We start from the raw sequence: 19382 nt of genomic DNA, 5'->3' as shown, positions 1-19382 counted from the left end.
TTTATGTATCACAGATTTTTTTTAGGCCATTAGTCTGTTAGATTGAAGGTAGTTTACAATAAAATAAGGCCCCAATTAAAAATTCTAAATTATTTTTCGCAAACAGTTACAAATTAATTAGAGTGTGATCGTGTAAATTATATAGTAATTTATTGTCTAAAATGCTTTCATGGCTCTAGTGTATGGTTTTTACAGTAAATAGCATCATGAAAATTAAGCTTTAGTCAATTAGATTCACCGTGGAAATATCTAACACAATTAATTATCAGCAAAAGACAGTTAGGTTTGCTGCATTGTCTACCTAAATGGTTAAAATTATGGCTCGTTATTTATGAATTATCATTTTATTCATACGCTATCTGATGCCAGGTGTAAAGAATATTTAATAAACGATTAGATTGCCACGAAGACCGAGTGATTTTAATTTTGAATTTTATAGAATTAAGTATCGGACAAAGTCTGTAATAACCGTATGCAATGATATATTTGCCAATTAGAAATTACACAGAACAAGCGATAAATAGAAACGGTAGCTATTCAATACTAAAATTACTGCGGAAAAAAAGAGCTATTAATCGCCGTATATGACAGATAAATAATGTAAACATATAGAATAAAGAAAGGATCAGAAATAAAATCTTGTAGAGCATTATATATGATAAAGTCAATCAAGAATCAAATTTTACTTTATTTGATAAATTTAAGCACAGCTTATATAGATTGTCATTTATGTTATAAATAACGTAAATCGCTGTAATTTATATAACGTGCAGAACAGTTGTATTTACCAAAGCTAAATCCTAAAGTACAAATTAGATGGTATTTTGGCAACATAGACTAAAAGACTATGCTATTCCAACAATGTAGAGCAGATAATCTACAAGGTATCGGTTAAGCTATCATATTTATTATGAAACCATAAGGGACAATTATATTAATGTAAGGTACCTGATCTATTGGTCTTCTTTAGGTAGCATTAATTATAACTATCACTATGTCGCAGAAATTTATTCTGTAATGTAACAGGCATTAAATTTACTAAATTATGTCGTAATCTTGAAACTACGTGATAAATATAGTATTAGAGTCTGAAAAGATTAAATTCCATGGTGCAAGTAGAAGAAATTATTTCAGATAATGATTGCTACTCATTTATTGGTAGTACAGTTTAATAGATCTTTATGAAGATTCGTTTGTTGATCAAACTAATTAATTATTATATTAGTACTGAGGTGATACATAGTACTTATTTAGTTTTTTGTCCATATTTGCTATTTGTGTAGTTTAGTCTAATCTAAAACTACGGCAATTGACCATGTTGTGCGCGCAGCTACTTTCATCTCACCTAAAATTGATTCCGCCAGGCAAAAACGTACACTTTAAGGTTCACTAACTTTGGCAACTTTAGATTTTACTGTCCACTTATCCTGTTAGCTCAGCATATGAGCATTTACGCGTATAATTCATAAATATTAGAGATGTCAGAAATTTTCATTCATTGTGATGCTATTAGCAGGAAATAAAGGTACAATAAGATTTAATTTCGAGGAAGCTGTCCATCGCTAGGGTTATTATACTTAAATTAATTATCTGACCAATTCGATGTTTTTGACTTTACTAAATACTATTGTTAATACCGGTAATAGATATTATTATCTTGATTATGTCGGTTCAAAGATTTGATTTTATTTGCAGCAGAAGGTAATTGTAATTATGCGTAAATTTCATTTGCCTTATTCTCATCGGCTTTTGAATAACAAATTTTCAAATGTCAATAACAGTTTCCGACTATTATACTTCCTAAGAATTGCTTTTAGATATTAATTACTTACTAGTCTGTGAAATTAAGGCCTCATTGCTCTAAAACTTGGCATGTATTAGAAAAATAAAACTCTAAATAAGTAAAAATATAAGCTTATTTTTGTGGAAATGACTGAAATGACAGCTATTAAAATAGAGATTTTGTTCCTCTAACTATTTCTCTATATAAGGTTAATAGATTATCGCATCAAAATATTGTGCCTTTGTATATTTTGTTTTTATCGATACTACTGATACTAGCTAAATTTTCTATACTTTCGCCGACAGAGATAATACAGTCACAGGCAGCTACATAATGCAAGATTCAGCAATATCACGCAAAGTTTAGCGAAGCGGTAAATTATGACATCCGGGTATTAGAACTATAATGACGGTATTTGACTTTATTTTTACCAGATAGAATCGTTCTTTACATATATCCATTGATAGTACAATTGTGCGCTTATTTATTAATAGATCATAACATTTCCCATCATGACAGATTAATTAAGTATTGTATAGTATGTAATAGAAATAGAGTTAAAATCTATGTCTTATGTGTTCCGATTTTTAATTAAAAGTCAACTTCAATCTTTTAATTTACTGTACCTTTCTACATTGGGACATACATTTGTGTATCTTAAAAGTGTGAGGATCATTATAGAATATGACTTGCAGATGCAAATTTTAATATTCGGCAAATATTTTGCATTAACAACGATATAAATTTGTTTTTAAGAAAATACGTCGATTTTGGGAATAAAACTCAGCACTTTTATATGCTTTCAGTTTGTTTTTATACTACATTTTATTAAACCATTTTTCTTCTTAATATAATAGAGCAAGGCAGAATAGAAAATGATTAAAATAGTAAATTGAAGACTTAATTTTCGTACATGTGCAAATACCAATAAAAAATTTTTACTTTTGTTGATACGAACTAGACTGTAACATTATAAATCATAGCAATTTAAACTACAGCTCTTAATTATATTTACAGTGAGGAACCTTGTTATCTATCAGAAGATTATTGTAATCCACGGAATAAGCGATAGTTAAAAACTGAATTTATTGGGGAATTAATTGGAAATAATAGTAAAAGTACACAGTAAATTTATGTTTAAAAAATTCATGCCAAATTAAGCTAGAAGCAATAAATTAATAGCAACTCATTTCTGAAAATGTTGTATATATTTCCTAAGTTATGCTTGATCGCCGTTATGGATGGTAATGATCATAATTGAGAATAATTCCTATTAAATTAAAAAGATCGTTGTATTGATATAATAGATAGTAAATTTATTAATAGATAAACTTTGAAATTTCTAGTCCTATCAATTCACTGAAAACATTTTGTAGTTGAAGTTACCTCCTATAGGTAATAAGTGCCATCAGTATCTGTGCATTAATATGTCATTTTCGACTTGCGTAAATTAACTATAGCAAATTTCTTTTAATAAGAAAGAAAATTATAAGCATATATGCAATTGTACATTTTCATTATAGAAACCAAAATAGTTGGATCATATGGCGCATACATATATATATATTTACATATATATTGGCTAGATAAACTATTGAAGGGTTAACGCCTTTTGAGTTAAAGGAGGCCATTAAATAACAGCTAGCATGAATATTGAAAGGCTACCATCTAGTTATTACCAAAATTTATTAGCCTTACATTTAGTCATTCAATACTGGAATTCTAGTGTAGCTAGCATTAATAGAAAGATGCTTTGTCATTTCTATGTAATCCAAACATTCTATTCTACTTTAAATTCCTAGCAATTTTATAACCGAATTCTGTGTAAAGTTATATAAGCACATAACTACATAATCGATTTCTAATCAGAAAAAGTACAAGTTTTTCAACAAAAATAACGGTATAATAGAACTGTAGGATAAATTTATATCACCAATCAGCATTAAATATGCGTACAGCATTTAAAATAGGAGATTGAACTAAATGATAAACAAATTGTTTGCATTATTCCATAAAATAGCATCGAAATAACAGTATTTACATCATACCCAGCCATATAGGTTCCAGTAAATGTTGGAATTCGATTGACGTTGCGTTGATAATGTGGTTAGAGATGTCATATTTCATTGATATGCATCAGTAATAGATGATTTTGTATCAGTAATGTCAAAGTCGGAATTTAACTTTTGCTTGTTACTGAGATAAGGAATAAGAAAAATATAAACTAATAGGTAGGTTATCATCGGCTTAAAGTTGCCGGTGCTCTGATTTTTGTCTTTTACTAACTGATAATCGCATGACCTTCGTTTCTCGTGACTGCAAACCACAGCGGTGCTCTGAGATTTCTTTTACTATCTGAAGTGAGAACACATACCATAAAGATTTTCGAAATCTTGAGGTAAATCCAGCGTATATTAACGGATTAGCTGCACTGTTGCAATAACTTACTAAATGGCTTACAGCATAAATAAAGAAGAAAGTTATACGAGTTTGGTTGGTTACTGCTCCGTACGCAATAATAAAGAAGCAAATAAATAATGGTATCCAACACATTATAAATGTGACCGATACTAGTAACATCATTTTAATGGTTTTGCGATTAGCTTTACCATAGGCTCGATTATAGTGAAGATTAGCTTTATTGTTACGTCGGTGTATCTCATATAAAATTAATGAGTATATGCAGACAACAATAAGTAAGGGAGTGATAAAAAGGATGACAAATATCGCAATCGTATAGATTCGTAAAGACTCCATTTGCTGATTTGGATCAGTTGAAAATTCGATACCACATTGGGGGTAACCTGGCACTGATGTATCATATTGAGTGTAAATAATAGAAGGCAAAGCAAACGAAAATGCTATAATGAAAATGATCAAAGTCACTAAACCTTTCTTGCCTTGCTTTGGGTTAGGATTAGCTGCTTGTAGTACAACAAAATAACGATCGATAGCTATAGCTACCATAGTTGTAATTGAGCCTGCTGCAAATAAAAATGGTAGGCCAAGCGTAATACGGCATAAAACTGGACCAAAAACCCAATAGAATGCCAAATCTTGGACGATAGTCATCGGTAACGAAATAATCATGACTAATATGTCGTAGACTGCTAAATTACAGATCAAGTAGTACATTAAGGTGTTCATACCTTTTCTTTTATTTTTAATAATGGTGACGAGAATGGTTAGATTACCAAAAAATCCAAGTATAAAAACTATACATGCAGCAGTACCGATGCCAACGCGAAGACCAAGCCATGGGTCTACTTGCGGAGCAACTGCAGCAGGTGTAGATGTTACGTTACCAGAAACATTGGCCATGTCGAAAAAATTTGTTGCCGGCCACTAAATTCACATTAAAGTCTAATTTAATAACGATAGCAAAAATTGTTTAAGTGTACAAATTGGATTAGTAACAAAATAGTGGTTAAAGGTCTTCGTATCAATAGGTATATACCAATCTTTCTTTCTACTAAGACCAATAAGAAAGAATTCTTATGAATGAATTATATATCGTTTAAGATTCTTTTATAGACGCTTTCACGATGCTTTACGAGCCTAACCGCAAACAAAGACTAGTGACTTTCTATTATAGAGTCAAGTGAACCAAGGTATAGAATTGGCTTTAGTAAAAATATTTTAAATTATATTTTATGAGAACAAATCACGCTAGTCCACTTTTGATAGATGACCTTTAAGCTGTTAGCAGAAAATGTAATTGTCGGGTTTTTATAGTTGTTAGCACGTTGAAAATGAAGATTTTACTTCCGTTGAACGTTACTATTCGATAGGTAATCAAAGTTTCCTGTATATTTTTTCGCTAATTTCAGTCTTGCATTAATCTTTCTATTTTTTCTTCATTAAGCTTTTATTTCTTACTTTAACACTACAACTTCCTCTACCGTATTGACAGGCCAACGATAGTCTCTTTCCCCTTCAATGAAACAAAAGATGTCGTACTATTTCAGGATTGATCGACTTAAAGTTAATCTTGATTCGGATTTGATTAAATAATATCAAATGATTAACAATCTCTATTAGCTGACTTGTTATTCACTGCCTTTGGTCAATGCAATAATGTGCGCTATCATGGCTTGCTTTTAACAATGCTTTTATACCATCATAACATAATTTACTTGACTACCAATTCGACAATCACTTGTTACTGTAAGTAATCATATTAGATAGACACTAGAAATAGCTGGATGACATAAGTATCAGTGACCTCATTAATTTATTAAAAGAAAGAAGAAGAAATTTGATTGATGGAGAAGGTTTAATTATTTATTAACTAGCCCAAGCCTAGTATTGTCATGTAAATGAAGTCGGAAATCAAAATATAAAGTGATCATTCAATAGAGACGCTATATAATTAAAGAATAGCTTTGTAAAATATTAGAGAAAAACAACCTGTTTGTTTAAGATGATATATTATCGTAAGTACAATATTAAATGATGATTGGCGAAAGGCCACCCACCTATTTAAATGAGGAAAGCTTAAACTATCCTCTTGATATTTAGATCGTGTAGAAATCCAACTGTGATACAACTTTGTACTAGTAAATAAAAGCACTAAGTTACATTTCATTAGGTAAAAATATTCTGTTTTGTGAGTGGTTTTGTAAAGATTTATAATTTCTCTATTTAAAATCTATTGCTAGTGGATTAAATTCAAGAAAACCTATAAATATCTATGAAAGATACTTATCTAATTATGCGGTATTATGACGACGTCTGGTCGTTACAAGTAAATAAATACTTAGTTTGAGGCTATGATTGATAAGCAAAAATGGAAAATATTAAAGTGAACTCGATAAGTTTTAATTGATGTTATAAACGTCACAGCTTAAGGTGTGAGTTAAAAAATAGTGACAGTAAAATTAGTAGCATTTCATAGTATATTATCTGATATTTGATTCGATGGCCTAGTTCATGATAGCGTTTATAAGTTCCTTCAACGAATCTAGTTTTGCACTATTTTGATTTATTCGAGGAAGGTTACAACATTGCTACGCAACCCTATGAAAATAAGTGAGCAAGATGTAAATATTTTTGGTTATTGCTAACAAACAATTTCTTAAAATAAATGCTACTGTTTGAATTTGTTTGCAATAAAGTGTTGCATAATCAAAAAGGATTCGTTTTTTTGGCATTAATATTCAAGTTTATATAATTGCTGAATCGACTTATGGCCAACCCATGATATATTACTGGGCGACGCTTATAAGATATAATGCTGGATAATGAAATGATTTGTAAATAAAAAATAAAGTCACATTGTTTTCGAATGATGCCTGCGGGTAAGTGATGTTTATCAAGCGTCGAATTGAAGTAAATGCCATGGGAGTATTGGTATTATTTAAATAGCATAAATTAATAATCAGTAATCTATTGCATTAGATTCACTATAGAAAGCTTGAATAGTATCCACAAGTAATAGTGTGCTATGTTAATAGTAATATATAGAGTAATCACCTGACTTGCATTATGGAGCGATTACTGGTAAGTAACGCCAATGTGTACGGTATATTTAGTTGACGTAAGGTATAATTACATTAATTATTAATTAATAGAATATGGGTTGTCAATAATGGTATTAGATAGGCTAAGTAGAACGTAGTATGTACTTTGTAATAAGTTTGAAATATTTTTATAGAAATGAATTGTAATGCAAATGCCACATATTTATGGTCTGCTTAGTATGCATAGATAAATTGCTCTAAAGTACTACTGTCACAAACTTATGTTGCAAACTACTACACTAAACTAATAGATTACTTATGCCTTGCTCCACCACACCTGGAGATCTACTGTATGGTAGTTCTTTACTACTTTCGGTCACACAAATATGATCCATTAGCTAAATACTAACAAAATCTATTTAATTAGCAAGTACGGTGCTTTGCTCCGTAGCAACTACCTATACAAATAGTCCTAACTGCGCAAGAAATTTAGACACTAAATGGATAATGATACATGCTTAGATGATAGAACAATCTGTGAGTTTGATCGATAAAGAAATTGTAAATAATAATGTGAGCGATCATTTAAAAAAGATAGACCATTGAATAAGTATCTAGAATAAAAAAATTAAATTGGCTAAATTTGCTAGATTATTACTGTCTAGTAAGTTAAAGCCAGTAATGTAGCAACTATAATTCTTAGGGATTCTAAAAGCTCAACGTAACAAAATTAATTATTAATCAACCAGTCCATAGATCGCTAATTTTCTTTCTCTCCTATTTAGCTTCTTTAACAGTTGCAGCGATTCATGCGATATCTTAAACATCAAGTTCAATTAAATTAGAGATATATTAAGAAAGCAATTATTACACGAAATGAATTCAACTTTAATGTGATAAACTTAAAGCGATTTATCCTAGCAGACAATATGCGATATTATTACATTACGCAGATGATAGTGCTACCGTTCAGTATTTTTAACATATTTGTGATATATACCGATCACGAAATTCCAAATTTTAGAAAAATAAGGGCTTTATTGAATCTTATATAAAGATTAACTACACACAGCTCTACTCTAGCCGAATATTACTAATAAAGATTTCTAGAACGAACTAACAGAATAATCTAAAGTTGCATGGTTTTATACTTATTGTAGCATTCGCAGCTACAATCCGCATGACAACCTTTTACCTTATTTTACACATAGTTAAATTATTCTTAGTAACACTATTCTACTGCGGACCATCATTAATCCAATATGGATACGACTACAGTATTTACGTCGACATTATTCACACCGGTCAAAGTACAATAAATTGACCATATCCCAATATACGATTTACAGTTCTATTTTTACCTATAGCCTTATTAGTAACTCAAGACCTTACTGTATATAGTCATCTGTACTCTAGTATAGAGTCTATACCACTGCAATCTATAGTTATGGCTACCAAATATCTCTTAGGATAAATATTTACCGTACGTTATACTAAACATGGCTAACAGTCTACAATCACAATACTAAGTTACATTACAGTATAGTATGAGAACTATTTCATCCGCAGATGCGGGAAATTCTCGAGGTACTCCGACTAATGTACTAATTGGACAACTTCTACACAAACAATCAATACTTGACCGATATCTGCTAGTCCTAGGTTGCTCTTTATTTGAGACCAACCAGGGAAATGGCAACTACTAACAGCAACCCAGATGAGTTTGACTGACTAGAATCGAGTGTATATTAGGTTTGATAGTTAATCATTTCGACATATGTCATAGCAATGGTAGTGGCTGATATTACAATCAGTATAAGCAATTTTAGTTTATTGGTACGGTAAATTAGTCTCTGAATAATTCTTGTGTATAATAAATGTCCAAAAAATAATTATAATTATCTTAATTAAATTTGTTTAAATTCATTTCTAAACTCTAAACCGTTACTAAACCATGGTTATATTTCATACTTAATTGCCATTTCATGAATTTAAACGAAAATTATTTATAGTTTAACGATATTAAGACTATTCTTTATTGTATTTGTAAGCTTCCAAATGGTATAAAGTTTCGATATCTCTTTAAGGAAATATGTAGGAGTGACAGTTTATTGAAGTGCTTTCCAAGTAAGTTTGACTTTCGAAATTTAAAGTGAACAAAACTCCAACGCAATTTACCAAAGTGTTCCAAGTCATACAGAAAATTTAATATAATATCAGGATTGCAACCGTTGCATTTTATATCTTTTATAAGATTTTCATTACGGTTTACTTTATTATACTTGTTGGCAAATTCGTTTCGTAGCTGGAAATTAAAATTAAAATTAATACGTTATTAATTCACGGTAACTTTGGCAATTTTGGTCGTATTGAATTTACTATGTGTCATAAACATTTGATCATTATTCTCATTTGTCTTGTAGCTAAAAAAGCTTCAAAAGCTATACCATATTGTAATGTAGACTTAAATGCTTTAGTAACTAAGCTTCACCTTCTATTATAATAGAAAAGTGAAATGTCCATTAGTATTTTAGTAACAGTGAATACTACTGGTATTCACGCTATCATTTATTTTATTTTAGTATAAAAACTATATAGATTATTGCTGAAACTGTATCGTATTTTGATAGTTGTAGTTTTTTATTATTATTGTACGTGGGTTGATGACTAATACTTGCATTTTATAGTTACATTGTTAAAAAATAGAATAAACAAGAGTCATAATGTTAATTCGAAATATTATAATCTGTTATAATAAATAAAGTAATTTAGTTGGGGCTTATGGTATAATTGCTTGGCATGCTACATAAAAAGTAGATTGCATAACGCTATGAATATTTATTGCCATGTAATGAGGTATATCATTAAATTTCAGAAGTAAATAAGAAAAACTATAGAGAAAGTCGTTGATTGATGTAATGAGTACTACTATATCTAAAGCGATGCGATATGCTGTTTCTTAAATACTTTACGAGCATATTTATAAGCATGATGATAGCATACGATCTGATTTGTGAAATTATTAGTAGAAAAAGACTCTGTGTAACAATCTATAACAAACTAAGACCAATAATGTCTACTTTATATCTGATCTTTCATGGAGCAAAAGAATGAATTAACTTTAACATTTAGTTGCTAATTGTCAATTTTATTTTATGTAAAGGATAGTTAGAGTAAAAATGTCAATAAGAAACGATAACTTTAAATATGGTATGTATAAATCTGACAGTGTTTCATTTCGGAATATGGGACATCCAAATCTGAATTAATATTCTTCCACTAGCCGCGCCAGCGAAGATTTGCAGCCGACTCTATCTTTATTATGAATTTAAATTTAAATTCAAAATATCCAATTACAGAGAATTACTTGGTATCTGGCTAATACTTGAAAGTGATATACGTGTATTCAGTTAATATAAATGCGGAATGGATTTGAAACAAGTATAATTTGAATTGTGCTTATTGATAATTCTATGCTTATAAACATCAAAATCAATCTATGATTTCTAATCAACGAAGTTACGATTATGAGTTTATAAGAAGGTCATTGAAGTGAAGTTATAATATTAAGTAATTAAATTTTAAAGCTACTCATCAAAACAAACCTTCATGTAATAAACTTCACGTCAGAGTTAAGAACTGGATTCAATATATATTATCTTAGTTATGAATAGTCGTAGCTTCTGTAATGTACACTATGTATGCTCATGGAGCGTATATATTAACTCTTTATAATTGAAATCATATATTATAAATTATGTTAGTGCACTTGATTTCTTATAGCTTGACTGTTGAAATGAGAGATAACCTCAATGAAAATTTTAGGACGCTTGTTTTTGTTGCTATATCATCGTGTTGTTAGCCAATTTTCATGAAATAAGGTTTATGATAAATTTAAATATAACATTGTATCCGATTTTATTTTAAAGCAGTATAATACTGGATAAATGCATATTAAGATAAACATCTGAGAAATATACCGTGAGAGTATATTTATAATTTAAAGATAATATTAGTAGGTATATAGTGGAATATTGAAAGAATGAGCCACAAATGGTGAATAAAAATAATAATTAAGTAGACTGTATCATACGTTATTATTTTAGTATCATAATATTCCTTTATGCCAAATACCGTAATTTGTATAATGATCGCAGATAGACCGTTGTATTAGCCACGTTAATTATTAGTTATTTTGACGATATTACTATCAGCTAACAATAGTAGAATTACAATAAATGATTTAGATGCATATCATTATTGATTTTGTTAATTGATGACATTACTAGCCGTTCAATAATTATCGTTTGTTATTCAATGTCTAATGGATTAACTGCATTATTACTTGATTTTATGTTCAATCTGATCATGAAGTAACGCCTTAAGTGAATCATTAATAAGTAGAGATGTAGCAATGGTTGCCGAAAGTCATGCATAAAGCCAGCATATATTATAGGATTTATAGCACTATGGCAGAAAGTGATGGTGTTTGCAGCTGTCAGTATGATATAATAGTTTAAATAAAGAGTTAATGGCAAATTTTTGTAGTAAAGTGAAGTGAGGAGGCACGTATACCATGGTATCCAGCACATTATAAACATCATATTGACCAGTATAGCCATTTTGATGGTTTTTCTTGTAGCCTTAATGTAGGTTTGAGATATTCTTTCATCGCTATTCCTAGATCGTCGCCGCAGAATAATGAGTAAGCGATAATATATCACACTGACTATAAATAGAGGGGCTACAAAAAGCATTCCAAAAGTAATTGCAGAGAAAACCTGTAATTTCTTGACGTCAGATGCCAAATTGGATGAAAAGGTTAAAGTACATTGCGGTAATGCCGGTAGAGAGGTATCGTAAGCGGTATATATCATAAATGGAATAGTACCTACGAAGGAAATGGCAAAAATGATTACCGTTACAACCTTTTTCGGTATTTGTCGACGAACTGGACTTGCAGCGTATAGTACAACCCAGTAGCGATCCATGGCGATAGCTACCATCGTTGCAATTGAGCCGATCGTTAATAAAACGGCTAAGTTATTTAGTAAATAGCATAAAAGTGAGCCGAAGGGCCAAAAAAATTTTAAATTTCGAACCGTAAATGTTGGCAATATAATTAAAATGACTAAAATGTCATATATGCCTAAATTTAGAATTAAGTAGTACATCAATGAATTATATTTATTTCTTCTAATCCTTGTTAGTGTTGCTATGACACATAAGTTTCCTAGCAAACCAACTGTAAAAATTACTGCAGTCGCTAGACTAAGGCCAATACGAAATATTTTTACTTGATAGAAAAATCCTTGACTGATAATGGAGCCGCTTATATTACTTGTCATGATTTTAATTTGCTATTGCCCACGCATGAAAAAAAAAAATATATTCTAGTAAATACGGGTATCGCATACGCGTATGTAGGCCAGTTGTTGTAGTTCTGCTATCGTTATAATAACTTTAATGGATCATTTCTAACATCGTATGGCAATTGTTGGCACATTTGTAACTGTAGCTGAAGATAGATTCCATTGCACACTAACAATATTTCCTAGATGAGCATCAATTTTGCTTGTTCACTGACTGAATAGGTAGCACTCTTTGTTGGCCTTATGCATATACCTAGAAAATGGAGATAAGCTATTGCTTCTATTATGACAAACTATTAAATCGATGAGCAAAATCGCTCTCCATCAGTAATACGCATACTCGCTAATAGGGTTCGAGAAAATACCTAAAAGTTTTTGTGTCTACGAACACTTAACTTAAGTGTCGTAATAGTAAAGGCATACTTGTACGCCTAATATTAACGGCTGCTTTAGAACAGATATGGATTGCTTTCACTTGATGCCCTGTTTACAGTCGATAGTAATAATTATTAATAAGTAATATTAAATTATTTATTTGAGTGATGATGATGTCGTTTAGGTATTTTATTGTGAAATAACTGTTTCTCTCCTTATATCAAATATCCCTTAACACCTTCACGGGGGTCATGAGTTGAACAAATTAATAATTCCTAGTCCTGACCATGGACATGAAGGATTCGTTTCGCGGTTTCTTTTATTATTCTTATGGTGAAAGACGATAGCGAAACTGCTAACCGTTAGTATGTTTGGTGATCCACGTCCTAATTGAAACTAACAACTATATTCTTTGTGATGCTATGCTCTAGTATCATTCTACGAATACTCCATCATGATGAGCCCCTATTTCCTGTTATGGCCTTGATCAAGAATTCAAGGTTATTCTCTTGGGTGTTGCTGTTATTGGCTAACGCCGGAAATTAGGTCAAATTTGGACGGACAGACATTAAGCTAAATTTGATCACCAAATTGTGCCCAACACTTCATTATGACAGTACTTTAGTGTGTAGACAGTCGATTCTGAATTGATTGATTTTTCTAAATAAAGTCATATTAAATTGTATTGTATTTGGTGTTAGTAAGCTCTGCTTTGAAGTAGTCACTTTAGATCATCAATGTTGGTCCAATTAATGAGAATGATTTGGAAAACGGACACGGAAGAGCCATACTGAGTAATTATTTTTCGATATTTTCGCCTGGCTCTGGTATGCAAAGTCCGTCCATCCGAGGAAAGGGTGCAGTACTGTACTTCTAGCAGTTCCTAACAGCACAGGATACAGGATACTGTATACAGTATAAAGTATATTTTCTCTTCCAGTTTGTACTGTACACTGTACACTGTACAGTACAGTGTGTACAGTACAGTCACGCACTCTTTCAGTCCAAGGAAAGTCAGTCCAGGGTCAGTCCATGTATTGCTAGCAGTTCCTAACAGTACAGGATACAGTATACTGTACAGTACCATACAAAGCGTACTGTACTTTACCATTCAAAGCGTTGTTTCTCTTCTCTTCTAGTTTGTACTGTAATTATAGACGACAGTACTGTAGAATACTGTACTGTACACTGTACTGTACAGTACAGTACAGTACAGTACTGTAGATTCAGTGATTCACTGTACTGTACTGTACAGTACACTGTACAGTACACTGAGTACAGTACAGTCAGGCACTCTTTCAGTCCAAGGAACAGTAATTCATGACCGGGAAGACAGACAGACTTTTCTGATCAAATAAATATCGAAAAAGACGATGCTACTTAGGATACAGTATGTCGATCTTTCGTGTCTCTTTTCTAAAGTGCTGGTACTCACTGAAATACCATTTACGACTAATTTGCACTAATTTAAATACCATTTATGATCGTATACAACTGTTCCCAAGAAGAACTCAGTACCTGTTTTAGGGGAAAATCAGTCAATTTAAAATTGACTTTTTGGATACGTAAGTACTATCATAACCAAGGGTTTGACACCTCGAATATCTTGACGAAAGGATGGAGAATATGTCTGTCCAGCAGTCCATACCACAGTAATCGTGGTACAGTACTGTGTACTGTAGTCCAGAGTCTACAGATTCCAACATTGCCAGAAGTACTGTAGTCATTCGGTAATACAGAATTAGCAAATTGTTTTCTTGCAAAACATTCAAATTTTACTCTTGCTCATTGCAATTTTGAACACATTTTCGACGTACAGTCCATGCTAAATACCTCATATTGGAGCCATGACGAAACGCAAGGTGAATACGGTAATGCTACAGCTAATAGAAATTGAACGTTGTATTTTTTCTGGATGTTGAACTTCTTTCGCGCCAATATTAGTTCCAATCGTGTTGAATGAAAACAGGCAGCGGAGTTGAAGTAGGCTCTAGTCTGTCTGCATATCTGTCTTTTTGCAGATGATAATCTGAGAGATACAGGATTGCAATACTGCCTGTATTGATTATGAAATGCCGAAGATCGATTAAATTGAATGTTGTCCTGTATTTTTCAATTCCTATTTACTCATTAAAAGTGAAATTTTAACTTGGCTAAGTGATCCCATTTTGACTTTGTTAATGTTAATAATCTTTTTTTCGTTATATTGATCTACAGAAACCTTGTACTAGAAGTACCAAGAGAAGAGCCAGTAATATTCGTGAAAAGATTGCTACGAGATCAGGTGAGTATTTGCATAATCATGCTTTATATGTCAAGTTCTGATACGTAAAGTATTTATCTAAATCTTATACCATCGTATTGGTACACTACTTTTTGGTATCTTTCTCGTAGGCTGATACAATTCTGTTATTGATACTTCCATGACATACTGTATTCGTAGTATAGGACCATGAAATTATTATTTAATCATGAATATCTTGTATAATAATAATAATAATAATAATAGTAGTAATAGTATATCGTAATCTATTTACCATAGACTTTGCTGGTATGATTTTAAGTTACAAACCAATTCACTTGAATCTACTGATGATAAATAAATCGTTACGTTTGATTAGCTGACACAAAATGTTCGATCGAAAGCGACAGGACAAGCTGTAATCCGGACCTTGAAATACCTTCTCATTCTCAAGAATATGAAGGCAATCATTCTAAAGCAGTTAATTCCTTTAAAATATCTTCAAATAAGAGGCAAAAACTGAAAAAAACAAATGATATTCCTGCAAACAATGAAGAGGTGATTGCTTTATCTATAGCTCTATCGTTTAGGGCCGTAATTCAATCCATAGCATGTTTCTCGTATTAGTAATTTACACAGGAAATGCTAGTTGTCTTTCGCTACATGACCTATAGGATATAGTAATTTTTACACTATCACTGTTGTTGCTGACAAACGCGTATGGACACATGTCTACTTGTAGATTTCTATTCTTTCGCTACATGACCTATAGGATATAGTAATTTTTACACTATCACTGTTGTTGCTGACAAACGCGTATGGACACATGTCTACTTGTAGATTTCTATTAGTGAAAACGTTAGCCATGAATCATCTCCAAAGACAAAGCTAAAGTCCGATATGAAACTCGCATCGATACCCACTTTAGATGGATTACCTCCAAGCTTTGACGTCGAATTATTTACTAAAGCTATTGCTAATAGCCAGCTCATGATTGTAAATATTATTATATATTTCTTTTTTTGGAATTAATCAGATTTATACTTTCAAAAATTGATTTAAATATCAACAATATTTCTAGGAAAGGAGCTCAGATAATTTTGGAACATCTAGAATTAAGTGTATCCAATTTGGAAGCCACGAGATCGAGACCTGGCATGTTTCTCCATATCCGGAGGACATTACTGAGTTAAACAAAATTTTTATCTGTGAATTTTGCCTTCGTTACATGAAAAGTGCTACTACATTACAATATCATATGGTATTTTACTTTCATTATATTATTTGACTTTAATATTAAAATTCTATTACTCAATTTTTCATACTACACTACATACGAATGTTTTGCTGCAATTGTATTTCAGGGTAAATGCAATGTCTATCACCCACCTGGAATTGAAATTTATAGAAAAGATAACTTATCAGTCTTTGAAGTTGATGGAAATAAGCAGAAGGTAAGTTATCACTCCTGTATAAGATTTAGTGCTTTTGTATCAGTAACATTCTACTTTATAAATGTTAGGAATACTGTAGGAACTTATGCTTGCTGGCGAAATTATTTCTTGACCATAAGACTTTGTTTCACGATGTTGAACCATTCTTGTTTTATGTCATGGCTCATTATGATACCTTTGGCTATCATATGATCGGCTATTTCTCGAAGGTGTGAAATCATTTTCGTGGCATTAATAATGTCATTAAAAGCATCTGAATTTTACGAGTATATACTGCATACATTATGTCCAGATATGCGTATTGCTAATGTCGCGTCTCTACCTTTAATAATTTGCCTCTAACAGGAAAAGCGATCAGAATGTAATTACAACTTGTCATGCATCATGATTTTACCCCAATATATGAAGCAAGGCTACGGAAAAATGCTAATCGATTTCAGTAAGAAATAAGATTGCGTTACCGGGCTAGAATTTCTCTTTACTTTGTTAATCTCACTTTTGAAACTTATATAGTTAATTTAAATTGTCTATCTATTAATCTTTTGCTAGGTTACTTGCTATCAAGGCTGAAGGACAGATGTGGGTCGCCTGAGAGACCGCTTTCTGACTTGGGCCTTTTAAGCTATCGTAGTTACTGGAAAAGTATTATTTTACAACATCTACAACGATATAATAAAGAAGAAATTTCGTTAAAAGGTTAATTAGTAATAGCAATAAATTTAGCAAGGTGCAAAGTCTTTTATAAAAATTTACGAGATTTACTTCTAACTGTAATTGCTGACGTAAGGAAATATTAATTTATAGAAATTAGCCAGGATACTGCTGTCCATACCTCTGATCTGATTAGTACGCTGCAATCGCTTGATATGCTTAAGTATTGGAAAGGAATGCATTTAATTCATATTAAGGAGGTGACTTGCTGTACTTTCATGTGTAATATTTCGATAAGATAAAAAACGAATGGAAATTGTTAATTGTACTGTATTTGATCGTATCATGTAAAAGATTGACAGCGATTTGATAAATTTTCGATAGGACCTTATGAAAGAATTTTCAAAGAAGAATAGGTGTCGACCTGGAATTGCTATTGATCCTACGGCTTTAAAGTGGTCTACGACAAATAGCAGAGAATGATTTTTAATACCCTATATTTCGCTATGTGCATACCGTATTTCTTATCATATAGTTGATCCATTGTTAACTCTTTAAACCATTTCTGTTTATGTCTTGACTTGGACCCTGATATTTCCTCTTTGATAATTCGTACCGAGTAATCATTGCAATTAATGTACGGTAGTAGGTGACAGTGTATAACACTTCTTGTAAAAAAAACTTTGGTTTATAATTCGTATATTTAACAACTTAAAAATATGTCGTAAAAGTATTTAATAACTGGATTTTCTATTCTGAGATAGTTGAATTTGTATTAAATTGATTAATGAATAAGTGGTGCTGTGAATGCTATTATATTCTTTCCAGTTTAAGATGCCATGTAATTTTGAGGAAATATAATGTAATTGTACGACTGATATATATATATATGTAGATTTATTTCATTTAGATGTTAACATAACTGCTTAATGATACTGAAATCAAAGTATATCCTTAAGGTTATGTCTGTCCAATTTTCATGATCATGAAGGAATTAATATTAAATAGTAGCCATTTGGGATAGTAGAAAGGATTAAATATTGTGTTATTGTTGCAATTACTAATGGGTCGTGGCAATGATATTTAACTTTGCGGCACTGCTGTCATGCTACGAATACTGTAACAAATGTTCCTTGGCTTACTTATTTAAAGGCCATTAAGAATAGTAGCTACACGGAAAAAAACTATAATATCTGAGAGTGTAATCAATTTGATGATTTCATGGGTGATGCGCATACTTCCAGACAAATTACGATCATAAACACTTTCTTAGCAATTTCTACATGATCCTTGCAGCATCCAAGCGAAAGTTAATTGTGCCAAGTTCTTTTGCATCCCAAGAATAAAAGACATGGAAATATTATAAATTATCAATGATTGTTACGTACTTGTATGTATACAAGATTAGCAACGTAACCCTTTATTGATTTAAAGTATAATAATTGCAATTTAGAATTACTCAAGCCGATTTTAATTGTGATTAAGAATCGATCCGTACCAATATAGTATTCATTAACTTGATATCACAGAATATAGTCTAAGACTACGCCAAACTGCGACGTGAAATGTAATATTTATACAATACGATAGAAACTGCAGCTGGCATTTCACTAGACAATATATAAATCGCCTAGAGATGGTTAGACTGTTAGAGCTACATTTTGGTATGGTATGCATACAATTGTAATTGGACATTATATGAAGACATAATGGCAATTATTTGAAGTAAATGATGGGATCATTAAATACCGGCAGCAACACTTATATAAGTTAAATACACTTTAGTTTGGATAGTATAATTGGTAATAATTGAAAGTTCTACTACGAAGTACAGGTCAACGACAGCAGATTACCTGACCATGTAATAACTATAAATGTGCGGAGAAGATTATCAAATTCATCTATGTACAAATGAGTATGCTGAGGCACCTTGAATTTAATAGAGATTTATGATGTTGCACAAGCAAAATGAACGCCTTCGCCATCGATATCGGAAGCGCTCGAATCTGTTGAATCATTCGAATCATCGCTGTCATCAGAGCT

General features: G+C 31.4%; 2 protein-coding genes across 2 annotated transcripts; one reads left to right on the top strand and one right to left on the bottom strand.

Moving 5' to 3' along the window:
- Positions 1-4030: 4030 nt before the first annotated feature.
- Positions 4031-5104, bottom strand: TRIADDRAFT_23455 (uncharacterized protein; the record flags this gene model as incomplete). Its single annotated transcript, XM_002111688.1, has 2 exons — positions 4031-4644; positions 4729-5104. The coding sequence occupies 2 exons, from the start codon at positions 5102-5104 to the stop codon at positions 4031-4033; spliced, it is 990 nt and encodes a 329-aa protein (XP_002111724.1).
- Positions 5105-16336: 11232 nt separating this feature from the next.
- On the top strand, positions 16337-17822 carry TRIADDRAFT_23790 (uncharacterized protein; the record flags this gene model as incomplete). The annotated part of the gene is made up of 7 exons (XM_002112201.1): positions 16337-16495; positions 16599-16688; positions 16757-16897; positions 17034-17127; positions 17238-17384; positions 17493-17599; positions 17724-17822. Coding segments are annotated over 7 exons (837 nt in total), but the record flags the coding sequence as incomplete, so codon positions are not given.
- Between the last annotated feature and the right edge of the window lie 1560 nt (positions 17823-19382).

This window comes from Trichoplax adhaerens, genomic scaffold (assembly GCF_000150275.1).
Source record: "Trichoplax adhaerens TRIADscaffold_4 genomic scaffold, whole genome shotgun sequence".
Classification (NCBI taxonomy): domain Eukaryota; kingdom Metazoa; phylum Placozoa; class Uniplacotomia; order Trichoplacea; family Trichoplacidae; genus Trichoplax; species Trichoplax adhaerens.
Note: the sequence above shows the minus strand (reverse complement) of the source record. Positions and strands in the feature narration are given on the sequence as shown.